This window comes from Equus quagga, chromosome 3, assembly GCF_021613505.1.
Source record: "Equus quagga isolate Etosha38 chromosome 3, UCLA_HA_Equagga_1.0, whole genome shotgun sequence".
Classification (NCBI taxonomy): domain Eukaryota; kingdom Metazoa; phylum Chordata; class Mammalia; order Perissodactyla; family Equidae; genus Equus; species Equus quagga.
Window position 1 is genome coordinate 67,346,776 of NC_060269.1, and position 15,040 is coordinate 67,361,815.

The window sequence follows — 15,040 nt, forward strand, 5'->3', positions numbered from 1 at the left end:
CAACCTGCTCTGCAGCCTGGCACCTGGCTACAGAATGTACGAGTCCACAACTGGAATTTCAGTCCCAGGTTCTTAGAAGAAAGTTCTCATGGAACCAAACTACTGAGAGGTTAGACAAAATTACTAATTTTAATCATTTAATGCTGAAACATTACTTTAACACCATCAAAACTGACCTAATATTACATTGATTCAGCAAGCTTGGGAAAACATTTTCAAAACTTACAGCGTGTCCTTTGCACTTAGAGGAGCAATTGGTGGCTTTGTAGGCTCTTTCAATGTGCACACATTCTGCATTGATGCAGACCTGAAAGGGATGTGAAAAACACCAGGCTGACATCAGTGCCCAGCGGCTTCAGCTCTGCAAATTGGTGACTCTTTGGAATTCAGTCTTGCATTATTAGTCATCACGATTGTTATCAAACTTACCTTTTTATTAGAGAAATCACAGCACTCTTTTGAACATAGGAAGATGGGCTCTGGATAATTTTTATAATAAAATATTTAGAAAGTCCTCTTTTAAAGAAGATTCTCTAACTTCACTTCATTCTTCCCGGGTCATTCTCTTACTCCTCCTCGTCAGTCCAACTCTTAAGACTGACATTTACCACTGAACTAAGCATTGCACATGAGACAAGTTACCCATTCCAAAAAATATTATGGAAAACACGCTACTATCCCATCATCTGCAATATTAAAATAATCATTTATTTAAGAATAAATAGTATTGATATTATTCTCTTTATAATTATCAGAGTTGCTATCATTTATTGAGAACCTACTGATTTGGGGTCAATAAAATCTACCTAAGTTTAACAAACTAGTGCTAAGCACATATTAAATAATATTGAAGGAGTGAATGCAGGCATGCATAAATGAATGGCATAAGCATTGCTTTGAAAAGTGTGCTCCGTGAAACACAAGGAGGCCTTGAGAAGCAAACAAACAAAATTAAAAAAAAAAGGACATTTGAGTAAAAACTACAATTTCAACTTACCTTCTTGTTTCCACACTTAGTTCCATTGGCTACCATGCCTATTTCTTCACTGAAGTCTTCAGGTTCAAATGTTTTGCATGTCAGGAAAGTTATTATACGTCCTTTCCAGGGCAAATTATCTGAGCCACCTTGACAGAACAACTTCCCACACATGGCATCACTGAGAAAAAGCCAGAATTTGCTGCAGTTGAAATACCAGGATCCAAACTGCTGTTTTATACAAATGTAAATCAGCTCCCTATCAATATTTAACTAATGGTATTTCTCCGTATAGAAGAGACTGCTACTTCTCCTTTATATCAATTTTCCCTTTATTCTTCAGTAATAGAACCCTTGAATATTAGCTGTAACAAGGCACATCCTTGCTCAAAAAAACCCGCATTTCCCAGATTCCTGTGCAGCTAATTTTGGTCAATTGTCTAAGTTCTGATCAATGGGAAGAAAGCAGAATCTTAAATGCAAATTCTTGAAGGTGGCCTTATGGGAGGGAGTATGTCCTACTCCTTAATTTTTTTCCCCTTTTGCTTGTTGGAATGTGATGGCTGGAGCTGGAGAAGCCACCATAGACCAAGAGAAACACCTGGGAATGGGGTCATATGCAGGATGGAGCTAGAAGATATAAGGAAGATGGAATTCTCACATCCTGTAAAACCCCTTGGAAATCAGTTTCTTTCTTATTTTAGCTAAGCTTACTTATTTATTTTCATGAATTGCAGGAGAATAATTCAACCATAGTTCTGTTAATATAAGGCTGAGTGAGCCCTGGTTGACACTCCAAGACACACGCAGGGTTATGGAAAGAAGACTATCTCCCTGCAAACACAGATCAAACTGCTCAGGACTCAATAAAGCCATTCATTTACTGCCAAGGTGAATAAAACCAATGCCAATAAAATTGGAGCTTTATACAGAATTCAGAGGAGGGCTGTGAAAAACTATTCTGGGAGAGATGGAATCAGATTCTTATGATGTCTCTGGTGGCTATTAGAAAATATGATGGAGGAGTGGAGAAAGGCATGCATTCTTCTAAACTTGAGGGCGTTTCTTAAAATCATTAGGTAGAGCTTTATAAGGAAGGCTCTAGGGCACAGGAAATGACAGGCTTTCTCTCTATTGTAGCCAATGACTATTGAGAAGTGACTGGGAAGTCAGCCTGTGAGAAGAATGAAACGTTTGTGCCTCCAGTCACAGAAATTATCCAGCACTCATACAAACAGTTATACAGGACAACGGTATGTGCATATGCTACAGAGGAAGGCCGAAGCTACTCTTCTCTCTTTCCCCGCTCACTCTATCTCAAACTACAAAACCCCCTCCCCGTAACACACACACATTGCTTTTTACATAGTTTTTTCCCTTTTGAATCTGCCCTGATTTCCTGTAATGGAGAGACCACAGGATATGATTGTCTTTTAGGCCCAGACTCCCCAAGAGATGACCCTATGCCTAAAATATAGTTTGTTTGGTAATATCTATCATCTTGAAAAATTATTATTCATTGAAAAAGCTTCGAAAATGCTGATCTTGTTCAATCTCTTCTTATATATTACTTTGTATGTGTAAAATTTGAAGCAGGTACAAAGTTTAATCCATTATAATTTGAATTTTAAAAGTCATCTTAAAATTGTAGAATCAAAAACCTTATAGAAAAATCTCAAGTTCACTGATGATCATCTATAATTTTTTCCCAAATATCAATACAAAAAATAAAACAAATTCTTTAGGTGAATTGTCAATCTTTCCTCTTACTACTGTATTTTTTTCTTTATGTAATGCCATGGTAAGTTTAAAGAAAACTGTACAAAAATTGTATTGATTATTCCTCTGAGTAGATAAATATTTCTACCCCTAGAATCGTAATGAAAGACACTAGATGGAAAAGCACCTAAAGTATCCTAGAAAATCCGTGTACAAATTTCCAACCAGGCCCATTCACCGTTGCACGTTCCATCTCAAATATTTATTCTATTGAACAATGACTGTACTTGGTGTCAGCTGAAGCATCCATAAGGGACTAGAAAAAAGTGCTCATTTCTTATTTGTCTTTTAACTCAGTGCCTAGCCTAAAACACGTCACATAACAGTCACTCCATGAATGTTTATCAAGTGAACGATGTCCAAATTCACTTCCTCTTTACATGAAATAAGTCAGAAGGTGTGCCTGGAAGTGAGCAATTTCCCTAGGGTTTGGAGCAGGAAGGTTCAAACCACAATGCCACTTACTCTGCTTTACAAGGAATGTGTTTGTCGTCCACTTTGTGACAGTACCCGTACTTTGAGCCACCTTCATTCCTGCTGTAACACGACTCATCTGCAACCTTGGTTTCTGGGACCGGGCACGATCAGCAGCGACATATTTGAAAAGAGAGAAGAAGTTCAATGCTACAAAGGATTAATGAAATATAAAATTAATGAAATACATAGCATGAGAAGTAGTATTTTAGCATAATCTCATTGATCATTCTCAGAAATATAAACTGCAACAATTTGATATCAAGAGAGCTGGCTGGAATTACAAATAGTCTTTAAATATTCTACTTTTGAATAACGGCTATCTAAATATTTGGAAACATGTGGATGATTTGCTGAAGGTTAAAAAAATTCATCTAAATATGAAGACTTAGCCAGGAAAGCCACAGTCATCATGTTACCAGCCCATGGGCAGATATCGGAAAGCTATTCTGCTGATATGTGCTATGGAGGCAATTCCAGGCTATGCTTAGTCAAACTTCTACTCTGTACCAGGACAGTGATAAGCATCATATATTTAATTTCTCATGTACGTTTCCTCAGATCCCCACCAGATGGGCAACAGAACAAAGTGTTGAAGAGCTCAGGCGTTCAGTAAGACTGAGCACCTGTGTGACGTTGGGCAAGTGACTTACCTCTCCTTTTGCTCTGCTGTAAAATGAGGATCTGTATAATAGTACCTACCTCATAGGGTTGTGGTGAGCATTAAAAGAGGTAAAAGATGTGAGTCACTGGGAATGGTGCCTGGTTAGTAGTACATCGTTAATACATATTAGCTATTCTTGTTATCCTTCTCATTTTATCAACAAGGAAATGAAGGATCACATCGATTAAAGTCACAGAAAGAGATGAAAAACCAGACTTCACCCCCAGTTCTATGTGACTCTAAGACGTATGCTCCTTCTCTGTCCTGGGATGTCCCCTTAAAGATCAATAAACAAGACCAGGAAAATTTGAATACAGTCTTTGAAAAAACAACAACTTGGTTAAAAATAATCACAAACCTATGAAGATACTGCACTGGTTTCAAGAAAAATTACTAAACCTATAATGGTGATTTATAAACTCAAACCATTTTAAATGAATTCCATGTTTCAATGCCCAAGATGATAAAATGAGTTTTATTACCATATTTTCTTGATTATTTGATCTCACTAACATTTATAATTTCTTTATCATTATAATAAAAGATCTTCATCGAAAACTTGAATAATTAGCTGAATAATTAGGAAAAAGCATATTCATAATCCCAAACTTCAGAGTTATTGCTGCTAATATTGTGTAATATTGAAGTATCCTTCATGTGCCAGGTATCACGCTGCTTCAGACGGCATGAACATTTTTCTCTGTTAACAATATACCTGTCCTTTCCCCAGGCATTAAATACTCTACAATATCATAGCTGTAATACTTGCATTGGATAGATACACTATAATTTATTTGACTAATTCTTATTCCTAGACTTTGAGATGTTTCCTAATTATCCACTACCATTTAAAAAAATGTTGGCTGAAAATTCTTTATAAATAAATATTCCTGGCTACAATTGCTAGGGAAAGCAGTACATTTTCTTTTTAGATTGTACATACATTTTTCCAAATTCTCCCTGAAAAGAACATGCTAATTTATATTCTTACCAGCGTGTGTGCAACTAAGTGTTTCTTCACATCTGCACTGACTCCGAGCAGGAATTGTAACAAAGCTTTGCCAATTTAACAAGCATAGAAGATTAACTTTCATTCATCTTTCTTCCTCTATGTCACACTCCTGATGCGTTACTGGTATTTCGCACATCCTGCTCTTGAGTTACAATGCTTGCAAAGTCTATTAGACATTGTTCTTTTTGTTTATGATGAATTGCCTGTTCATGCCTTGGTCACATTTTTCAATATTTGGAATTCCAATTGATTAAAGAAATGATTTGATGTTAAAGAAAGTGATTTTTCCCCCTTATATATAAGACTTTTCATGCTTTGAAGGTTAATTTAAATATGTGATCCCTTATGAATTGTAAAAATTGGAAGTTTTTTAGGCAAACCTATTTCTTTGGCCTTTATAAGGGCTTCCTTTAAATGTATGATTTAAAAGGGCTTCCCTATTTTAATATCAGATGGATATGTTCAACATTAATTCAATAGATAATTTTACCAAAGTCAGACACTGTGCTAGGACGCACTGGGAATACAACTGTGAACAAAGCAGACAGTTTCTAGGTGCTAGGAGATTTACAGGTTTGTCAGGGAGTCAGATATTGAAGGGTCAGGCACAAGGAGAAGGGAATAGTATTTATTGCAGTGATTTATTACCAAATAATAGAGGGGATGCTCAGAGCTTCGCCCCTATGCTGAAGATTCCTTTTCCCAGGGCTCTGCCCTATTCTGAGGTTGACCAAGGAGGCAGGGGCTCTTTACCGGCAGAGCCATCTTTGTCTCCAACTGTAACTCAGTGTGTCCATCCCTAGACTTCCACAGTCAGCAGGAAGGCTGAGACCGCTCCCAGGGAGACAGGGCACTTCCTCACGCTCTGATGTGTCAAGCTAGCTCCTCACACTGTGTCTCGGTCCACCCTTGGATGACACAAATGGTTTTATTCAGGAATCTTTCTGGGTTCTTGTCCATTTGTTTGCTAGGTTTCTTTTCTCTGGCTGTGTTGTGAATCAGTGATTTTGGGGGCTTTCTCTAATCTTGTTTTATGCGTATTTTCAGGAATAATGAAAAGTTTCTGGCATGTGATAACCCTCTTCAACTACTCCTAGGAATATGTATTTTCCCTATTGAAAAAAAATATTCCTTCAGCCTTTTAAGTGGGAATCTGGAAGTGCGGCAGAAAAGAATATGAAAATTAATCACATGTACACAATAAACATTATATCCAGGAAGGCAAAGACTTGATATTTTTAAAATCACCTTTCTGATTAAGCTATTTAGCACAATTTAGATTTTGGCTTAAAGTTTTTGGAGATTTTTAAGTTATGATTTCATTTTTAATTTCTTTTTTTATGGTGTACCTTGCTCTCTGCCTAACTCCCAGCATCCCTGTCACCCCTGCCACCCCTGCCACCCCTACACACACACACACACACACACACACACACACAGACTTCCAAGGGTTTACTTATCTGAATAGGATCTTGGTTAGTTGCCAGATAAGGTACAGGACACCCAGTCACATTTGAATTTCAGATAAACAAAAAGTTGTTTAGTACAAGTCTACCTCAAATATTGCATGACACATACTGATACTAAAAAAAGCTATCAATCTGAAATTAAAATTTAACTAGGCCATCCTCATTTTTATTGGCTGTATCTAGCAGCCACCAAATTGATTTTAAGTCCTAAAATGTACTTATCCAGGATTTTGAGCAGCAGCACAGTTTCTAAGAAAAAGGAATAGGACAGAGTGCTACTTTGGTCATTATTAAACTGTCACATGGAATAATATGATTCTTCTGTGCAAGTGCATAGAGAGGCAGGAAGGCAAGCAACACTGGGGTGTGTCTCCTACCTGGTCCCCACAGATCGGTGCACTGCTCCTGCAGTGTGGGGCACATGCCCATCAAGCAGTAGCCCTTCCCATTTTGACAAGGGAAGCCATTGACTCGGAATCTATCATCAGGGCAAGTACCAGATTTGCCGTCACACATTTCCGGCAGGTCACACTCATCTTTTGCTGGTCTGCACACTACGCCAGCCTTTTTAAACTGTAGGAAAATAAAAATGGAGAGAAGGCTTTTTTCCACCTGACTTATCCTAATATCTCAAATTAATGCAAAATTCATTTTTCCTTTGGCTTTCTTCTGGCACGGTAGTTACAGGCATCATTCTATTCTAGTCTACGTTTGCATTTTATAAGCTAAAGCCATCTCCTATTATATTACTGCTATTGAGTTTGACCAATGCCCTAAGTCTTTAAGTAAATAATATTTCTGAATTTGTAGTGCAAACATTGTAGAAATATCAAAAAGAAGACTACAGAAGAAAACAAGCAACGTCTTAGAATGCAAAGAAGGAAGTTATTTCGCCCTTTGTTGAATGCTTCTTTGTCAAGATTTTCAAGGAGATTTAAATCTTCTACTTCGGAGATTTGCTGGTGAAGTGAGTCTTGTGTATAAAGAAGAAGTGCACAAGCACAAAAGCAGCATGCTCTGAGGCTTTCCCAGGCATCACATTTCCTAATCCTTAATTCCTTTTAGTGTACTTTCAGATATTTCTTTTCAACTCACTTCTTGTTATGGATTGATCTATCTATGAGGGAGAAATAGCAAAATATTTACTAGATGCATTAATTCCATTGCAATCTTTTACTGTAAATCTTGCTCTTACTACCTCAGAGAAACCTTACTAAAACGAATTCTGCCATTCACGTGAATCTAAAGAGGCCTGTGTGGACACTGGAAGCATATATTTTCCTAGTTGAAGTGAGCAAGTATGCTCTCATATCATCAAAAAACTTTCACTATCTTAATGCTGGCAACAGAATACAGTCCTAATTTTAATTGGGGCATATGAGACCCTCCAAATTCAACCCCTACTGCTCCAGCCAGACTAGCTTTCTTTCCAGCTGTCACACGAAACATGCTTATTATACCTTCTGTTCTGTCTGTTCTTTCTGTCAGCCTCCTCATTGGGAAAAGCTTTCTCTTTCTGTCTGCTTATCTAAAATCCACACATTACTCTCTAGACTGGGAGAGCCTCAACTTCCGCAAAGCCTCCTCTGGCTTCTTCAGTGCAAGTCGCTGATCCTGTTTTCCACCTGTGGTGGGGAAAGATCTCCGAATTCACATTTGGAAGATATGGGTCTGCATCTTGGCTCTACCTGTGGCTGGATGTGTAAGCATAGAAAATAGATTTAATCTCTCTGAAAATCCATTTATCCATGTAATATCTACTTTACAAGGTCATTATGAAAATTAAGTAAAAATATATGTGGAAAGTATTGCACAAAGGGCATATATCATTATAATATCTACCTGGGCTTTTAATTATGCATTATATTTGCATCTGTTTCAGGTGTGCATATCACTGCCCTAAGGAAATCGAAAGTTCTTTGATGTCAAGTCTCCTTTCTTTTTATCTCCCATAATCTCTAGCAAATAGCACTTGCAACACTTATTGAATACTACCTAAGTTCTCAAATTTTCTTCCTTTTGGCCTCCTTTATTTCTTTATTCTCCCTGTGACATTAAGAAAAAAAATCTATTCCAAACACTACCTTTAACCTGGTAAATAATCCACAAGTTCATTCTACAAATGGTTATTGACTATTTAAAATGTAGGACATTCTGTGCTAGGTGAGGATGAATCAGTGCCCTGCCCTTAGATGTCAATCTAAGGAGACAGACACAAAAATAAACAATCACAATGTAGAACTCTATGCAACAAGAGAATGTAAAATGCTGAATTCTAACTTGAAGGGGAACGCAAAAGAGCCCTACAGAGGAAATGACACGGCAGTCTCATTTTATGTCTTTTTTCTAAGAATTTCACCCTAAGTGACTTCAAAGGTTGATGATAGGGAAGCCCTCACGTTATTTAAAATAAAAGCTTTTCCACCAAACCCATGGTTAAAGAAGTATGCAAACAGCTATGAGATTTGGTCCAAGAACGCCGTGTGGCATCTGAAGCAGCAGCAGACAGAAGCAACCAGCACCGGCTCTGGAGCCTGGCGTGTCTGCAGTTTGCCTACAGCGGCTCTGTTATTTTGCACATTGTCTCTTCTGAGCTCCCTCAAAAGCAAAATGAGATAGTAATATCTACTTCTTAGGGTTGTTGGAGGATCAAATAACCCATGTTTGTAAAGAGGCCTTCCTAAATGGTAGGTAACATTATTTCATAGACAGAAAAATATTACTTTGCTTATTTCATTTAACGTAATCCCTGATATTTTAACATAGAAAAAATAAAGAGTAATCATAATTATTAATATAGAACAAAATAACAATCTCACCTGACATTTTTCACAGCATTCGCCTAATGCACATTGAGAACTTGCTTTGATTTTACACGTTTTAGCATCGCAGCAAATGTTGGCACATTCCTAAGAAACAGCACAAACAAACGCAGAGGTTGGATGACTTTTGATCCTATTTCAGCACAATTCGTAATACAATTCATTCATCACATAGACTGTGCTTTGGTACAGTCTGAAAGTAACTTTCAAAAAAATAAATGATAACAAAGCGTAACACCAGAAAAATGAAGATTTTGGAGCACCTGGTGGTTTACTGGTTATCTGAATTCTACTTACATTTTTTTTAATTTAAATATCTTTTCTAATTTCCCCAGTCACGTATAGCAATAAGGAGAATTATCTCTTTTTGGTAAAAATAGAAGAGAAAAAAAGCAAAAGAATAGTTTTTTAAAGAAATAAAATTCATCTAAATAGTTAAAGAATGTAATTACTTCAACTCATCAGGTTTGAACCCATTCAGCAATAATTTTAATCTCTAGAACATGTAATGAAAATCTCAAAATATAATAATTTATCTAATTTTGACATTTAATTCAGCTCCGTGTAAAGCAGTACACTTTGTCTTGTTCTCTCCGCCTTCTTTCTGAGAAATCAGCCACTGGCCCAGGCCGTGGACAGTTCCCTCCCTCAGAAGCTTCCCCCTCAGCTGGCTAGATTCCTAAAGGAATGATATATTTGAAGTTACAACTTTTTATGGTTAAAACTCTTGCCCTTATCTCAAGTATAAACATCATTTGGGAAAGATTACTCTTTCTCAGGGAATGAATAACTTCATAATCCTATTTTGAAGTTACTGAAAAGCTGACCCTCTGAGAGCTTGAGGTAATACTTATATTTAGTGTTACTAGGAGGGAGGCAAAGGTCTCACTCAGAATCCTGGCTGCCCTGTGAACCGGTGGGATCAGGGCAGACACTTCCGATAGTAACGACTCCTGAGTCGCAAAGATGGTGCAGGATGGGTCTGGGATCCCTGAAACAAACACAACTGAACCCGCAGCTTGGCTCCTCCATATCAGCGTGGTGACCTTGGGCAAGCTACTTATGCCCTGAGCACTATCACAGCGCTGTGCCTGAGTGACTGCTTAATGTCATAGGCACATAAGAAACCTGAAGTATTTCTGCCAGAAAGAAAAGATGAGGAAAGAAAGCCCAAGCTGGTGAATGGCACTCAACAAACAGGGAGTGAGGAAGCAACCCCAAGAAGGAAATCAGGCTCGTCTGTTAAAAAATGTAGTGTTTGTTGTTAGAAAGGCTGGCCTGACAAATCTCTACAAATGAACATATACAAAGTTACAACAAACATGCAATTTTATAGTAAAGCGCACTGTGTAGTTTAATGGTTTATCTTCTTAGCAATTGAAAAACAGACTAGGTCATTTTAGAAAGGACATGTAGTACCTCGGGGCTCCCACAGTCACAGTCCTCTCCCGTCTCCACCAACTGGTTCCCACAGATCGGGCTGGATATGATATCTGTGGGCAATGGAGTGTTAAAGAGGCACTTGGATAATTTATCTTGGAAGAACTTGTCGTAGCTGACACGGCTGCAGGAACTAAAGTCTGTCGGTATGTGGAAACTGGAAAGATAAGAAAAAAGAAAATGGAACACAGTTACGCTGAGCACGTAGGGGCGATATCAGGCACACACCCAAACCCTGAGCCCAAGGATCAAATCCACTCCACTGAGCAACTGCTGAATTCTGAGCTCGAGTGTGTGCTTGGATCAGCCTGTGTGAGCGGACACAAACACCTCCAGCTTAACGTGCAAATACAGTCGCATCTCAAAGTGAAGTGTGCAGGCTGCTGTTAATGAAACAGAATGTTCCTGATTTATCCAGATCATCTTTGTCAGCCTTAGGTCATTTTGATTGTAATGTCCTAAAGGCAATAAAATCATATTTATTCATACGCCTAAGAATTAATTTTCCTGCAGAGGAATTCCTATTGACAGAATTTCTTAATTCTACAAACAACGATGAGGTTTAAAACTGCAGTAATACCAGGGAGAGGTGACGTAAGATATGTGACTGGCGCGCAGCCATATGCTATTTGTGGAAGGGCATGGGAGACTAACCCCAGCTTGAGTGAGCTGGGAGAGAGAAATAGAAAAGAGGAAATGAATCTATAAAAAGGATTGTGGAGTTTTTAAAGATAAAATTCCCTGGCAATTTTGCCTAAGGCAAGGCGGGAATGTATAATCTCTTTTCACAGACTCTCTCTTCATGCTTCTGTGAGAACTTTCTTCTTTAATTAGATTTTTCTCCTAGAACTTTTTCCCTACCACGAGCCAATCTGAATTCATTGAAAATTTGATAAATGCTAATGATTTTCTGAAACCAGGCCTTGTGTAGAAAAGATAAGTACAAAATGATATAAAGTAGAGTAGCACACCCCAGAGTGAACCAAAAACAGGGATAAATAGCATCTTCTCAGGAAGCCTCACCTTAGTGCTTTGTCCATCACACATACTGTAGAAGGGCACTTGCAAACGTAGGAGTCATGGAACATTCCAAGGTTATGGCCCATTTCATGTGCCATTGTGCCTGCAACTCTAAGCACGTTGTTACTGTGGTCCTAAGGATGAGAATAGGGAAACAGAGCCTCTGATTTGCAAACTGAATTATCACTCAGGGTGTAATTAAATATTTTTACTTCAGTCAAGTGGAGTAGAGACTGATTTTAGTTTCAGCCTTCTTATCCTACCCTTTCCCCCTTCCTCTCCCCTGCCTTTCTCTGTCTGTCTGTCTTGTCTCTCTCTCTCTCTCTCTCACACACACATACACACCCCTTTTGGTATTGAATGACCATCACAGGGCATATTGCCTGCTCTTTGTTATTGTGAATGGATCCCTATAATGAGGAAAATTTTTGTGGTTTATTGTCATTAGAGATAATGGCAAACTTTCTTCAACAATGATAAGGAATCAGATTTTTTTTAAACTGATTTACCTCCCTCCCCCATGGCTTGCTTTTCAATGCCTTCTAATTTAATTGGAGGTCTTTGATGTGTTTACCTAATAGAGATCTAAAGTGCTTATTAACCTAGAACTTTAGTACCATTGGTATCTTTTTCAATTCCATTACTGCTAAGACTAAACATTGGTCAATTCTAGACTTGCCCCCTTGCATGAGGTCCAGCCAGCAGCCAACTTCATTAGCAGACTGTTTCTGACTAGAGGTGCTGGACTGGGGGCTCCGAGTGTCCCAGGAGCAATGAAACAATGTAAGAGAATATGTGTTGGTTGTAATTTCCCACTGGGGAAACAGAAATCTGCCGATAACACCCATCCACAGATGCTAGATTCCCTTATCCACTTCATTTCAAAGAACCAAATAAAGAGTTCCATAAGGAATAGTGTAAGACTGGCAAACAAGAAACACCTGTGTAAGATGGGAAGTCAGTACCTACCATTCATGATATTGTTTCATCCTTTTAAGATGAACCTCATAAATCTTGCTACCTAGTAAGATGGAGTTCTTCAAACGAGGACAAAAACAAACTAAAAAATTTCAGAAAAATGGAAATGTGTTTAAATAGAGATTTTCCAGATTGCCTTATCTGAGATTCCTTCAAATTTAGGGTATCTTCCTTTAAATAACTATTTTCCTAACTTAAATGTTTTTTTCCCCTGGAATGACCTCCATTCGCTCTTCTTTTATATTTTAACTATGATTTTCTTATATTATTAGCTATTAATATTAAGTATTGCTTTAAGTAAGCAAGTTGTTCTTCCAATTTTATGGTAAGTTCTTTCAAGGTAGAAAATATACATTTTACTTCTTTTGTTCATCCCATGAAACTTATCACAAACCCAGACTCATAAGACACATCAGATATAAATGTATTATATAAATCATTCTACTTTTACCTAGGATGTAGAAAGGTGGAAAGAGCATTATTCTTGCACTAACAATAAGGAAAAGCCAGTTTAACTTGAAAAATTATAATTTTTTTAAATTCATAAGTCAGTTGGGGTTGCAGGACATCAAAAGAACCTGAAAAATCAGAAGAGACAGGCCCTCCCAAGGCCAGGTGGGACATGAGCACTGGCTTACCTATGGCAGAGTGTGGAGGAGGAGGTGCCAGGAATCCTGCAGGTGGGGAAGAGTAATTCAGTTAACTTCTTATAGGTCAGTGCAAGAGTCTGGAATCCACAGGACCTCAGAAACAAGCGTGCTTTGCACACACTCACAGGCCCTTCTCCAGGGACCTCCTCCAGGAAGGACAGGAACCCATGCTGGGCCACATCATTAGAGGTCTCTACCATCTGGTAGTGGAGCAGGATCACCAGAAGGACCCCAGACACTAAAGGACACTGGCCTTGCCTAAGACTGAGGCTTAATGAGAACAAAAGAGAATGCTCTCCTCCACCCAAAAGTCTAACAATAATCCAGTAAAAAGTAACAACCTATTGGTGGAAGAAGCAGAAGGGTATAAAGAGACTTTCTGTGAGGTGCAGTAAAGACCTAAACATGAGTGTGGAGCACACATTGAGAACTCTCTGGCAAACCAAGCTTCACCCTAAACACAAAATAATGGGAGAGAAATTTAAAACCTGTGATGTACTGAGGGTAGCCATAGCAACAACAAAAATATCCTAAATCCAACCATAAACTCCTGCTAGATTGACTCAAACCTTCACACTAAAGGCCCAGTAGAGGGAAAGAAGTGAGCATTTCCAGGAAAGAAAAAAAAATTATCTCAGACTTCTATCTTTCACAAGATGTCTGGCTTTCAAAAAACAATGAGGCGTCCAAAAGGAGAGGGAAAATAATGCCTTGCCAATCAACAGAATCAGGCTCATATATGACACAGATGTCAGAATTATCAGACAGGTGATGTATAATAACTACTATTAAGACATTAAAAGCTTCAGTGGAAAACATGACTAGCATGCAAGGCTGGATGGGAAATTTCAGCAGAGAGCTGGACATCATAATAGACAATCAAATGGAAATGCTAGAAATGAAAAAGACAGTAACAGATGAATAATGCCTTCAACAGGCTTAACAGTAAATCCAGAATGTCTGAGAAGAATCAGTGGACTTAATAGTTCAACAGAAAGTATCCAAATGGAAACATAAATGAAAAATAGATAAAAATAAAAAAAGCTCAAACAAACAGAACAGAGCATACAAGTTTTTAGGGCAGTATAGAATGGTCATACATATGTGTAACTGGAATCCCAGAAAGAGAATGGAATAGAAGAAATAGGAACAAAAATAGTGGCTCAGAATTTTCCAAAATTAATCAGAGATAACAAGTCCAAGCCCAAGAAGCTCAAGGAACACTAAGCAGGATAAATTACCCCTCACTTAAAAAATCACATCATTATACCATTATAATAAAAGCGAGAAAAATTAAAGACAAAGGGAAAATCTTGAAGTAGGAAAAAAAGGCTCATTACAGAAGAACAAAGATGAAGTTTACAGCTGACTTCTCATCAGGGAACTTGGCAAACCAGCAGATAATGGAGTGAAATTATTAAAAATGTTGAAAGAAACACACTGTCAACTCAGAATTATAAACCCAGTGAAAATATATACAAAAGTGAAAGAGAGACCAAGTCATTTTCTGAAAAAAAGAAACCTGAATTTCATTGACAGAAGACCTGTATTATAAGAAATGTTAAAAAAAATTCCTCTGGAAGAAAAAAATATTAGACCAAACAGAAACTTGTATCTATAGGAAAAAAAATGGAGAATGTTGGGAACACAGTAAAAGTAAGCAAAGGGAAGGATAAGATAAACATAAAACTAATTTTTTCTTATTTATATTGCACTGAAAGAGGACTGTCTAAAGAAAAATTAGCAACAATCTTTA

At 37.8% G+C, this 15,040-nt stretch overlaps 1 protein-coding gene across 2 annotated transcripts in view; it reads right to left on the bottom strand.

The window, feature by feature from the left end:
• Positions 1-15,040, bottom strand: part of ADAM28 (ADAM metallopeptidase domain 28) — a 71,883-nt gene that overhangs the window by 21,414 nt on the left and 35,429 nt on the right. For both annotated transcript variants that reach the window (XM_046655605.1, XM_046655607.1), the window contains 7 exons: positions 11,660-11,790; positions 10,616-10,793; positions 9,194-9,283; positions 6,752-6,947; positions 3,221-3,323; positions 998-1,157; positions 227-307 (listed from right to left, as the gene is read on the bottom strand). In XM_046655605.1, the coding sequence (XP_046511561.1) occupies positions 227-307; positions 998-1,157; positions 3,221-3,323; positions 6,752-6,947; positions 9,194-9,283; positions 10,616-10,793; positions 11,660-11,790 (939 nt within the window). The remainder of the gene's footprint in view (positions 1-226; positions 308-997; positions 1,158-3,220; positions 3,324-6,751; positions 6,948-9,193; positions 9,284-10,615; positions 10,794-11,659; positions 11,791-15,040) is intronic.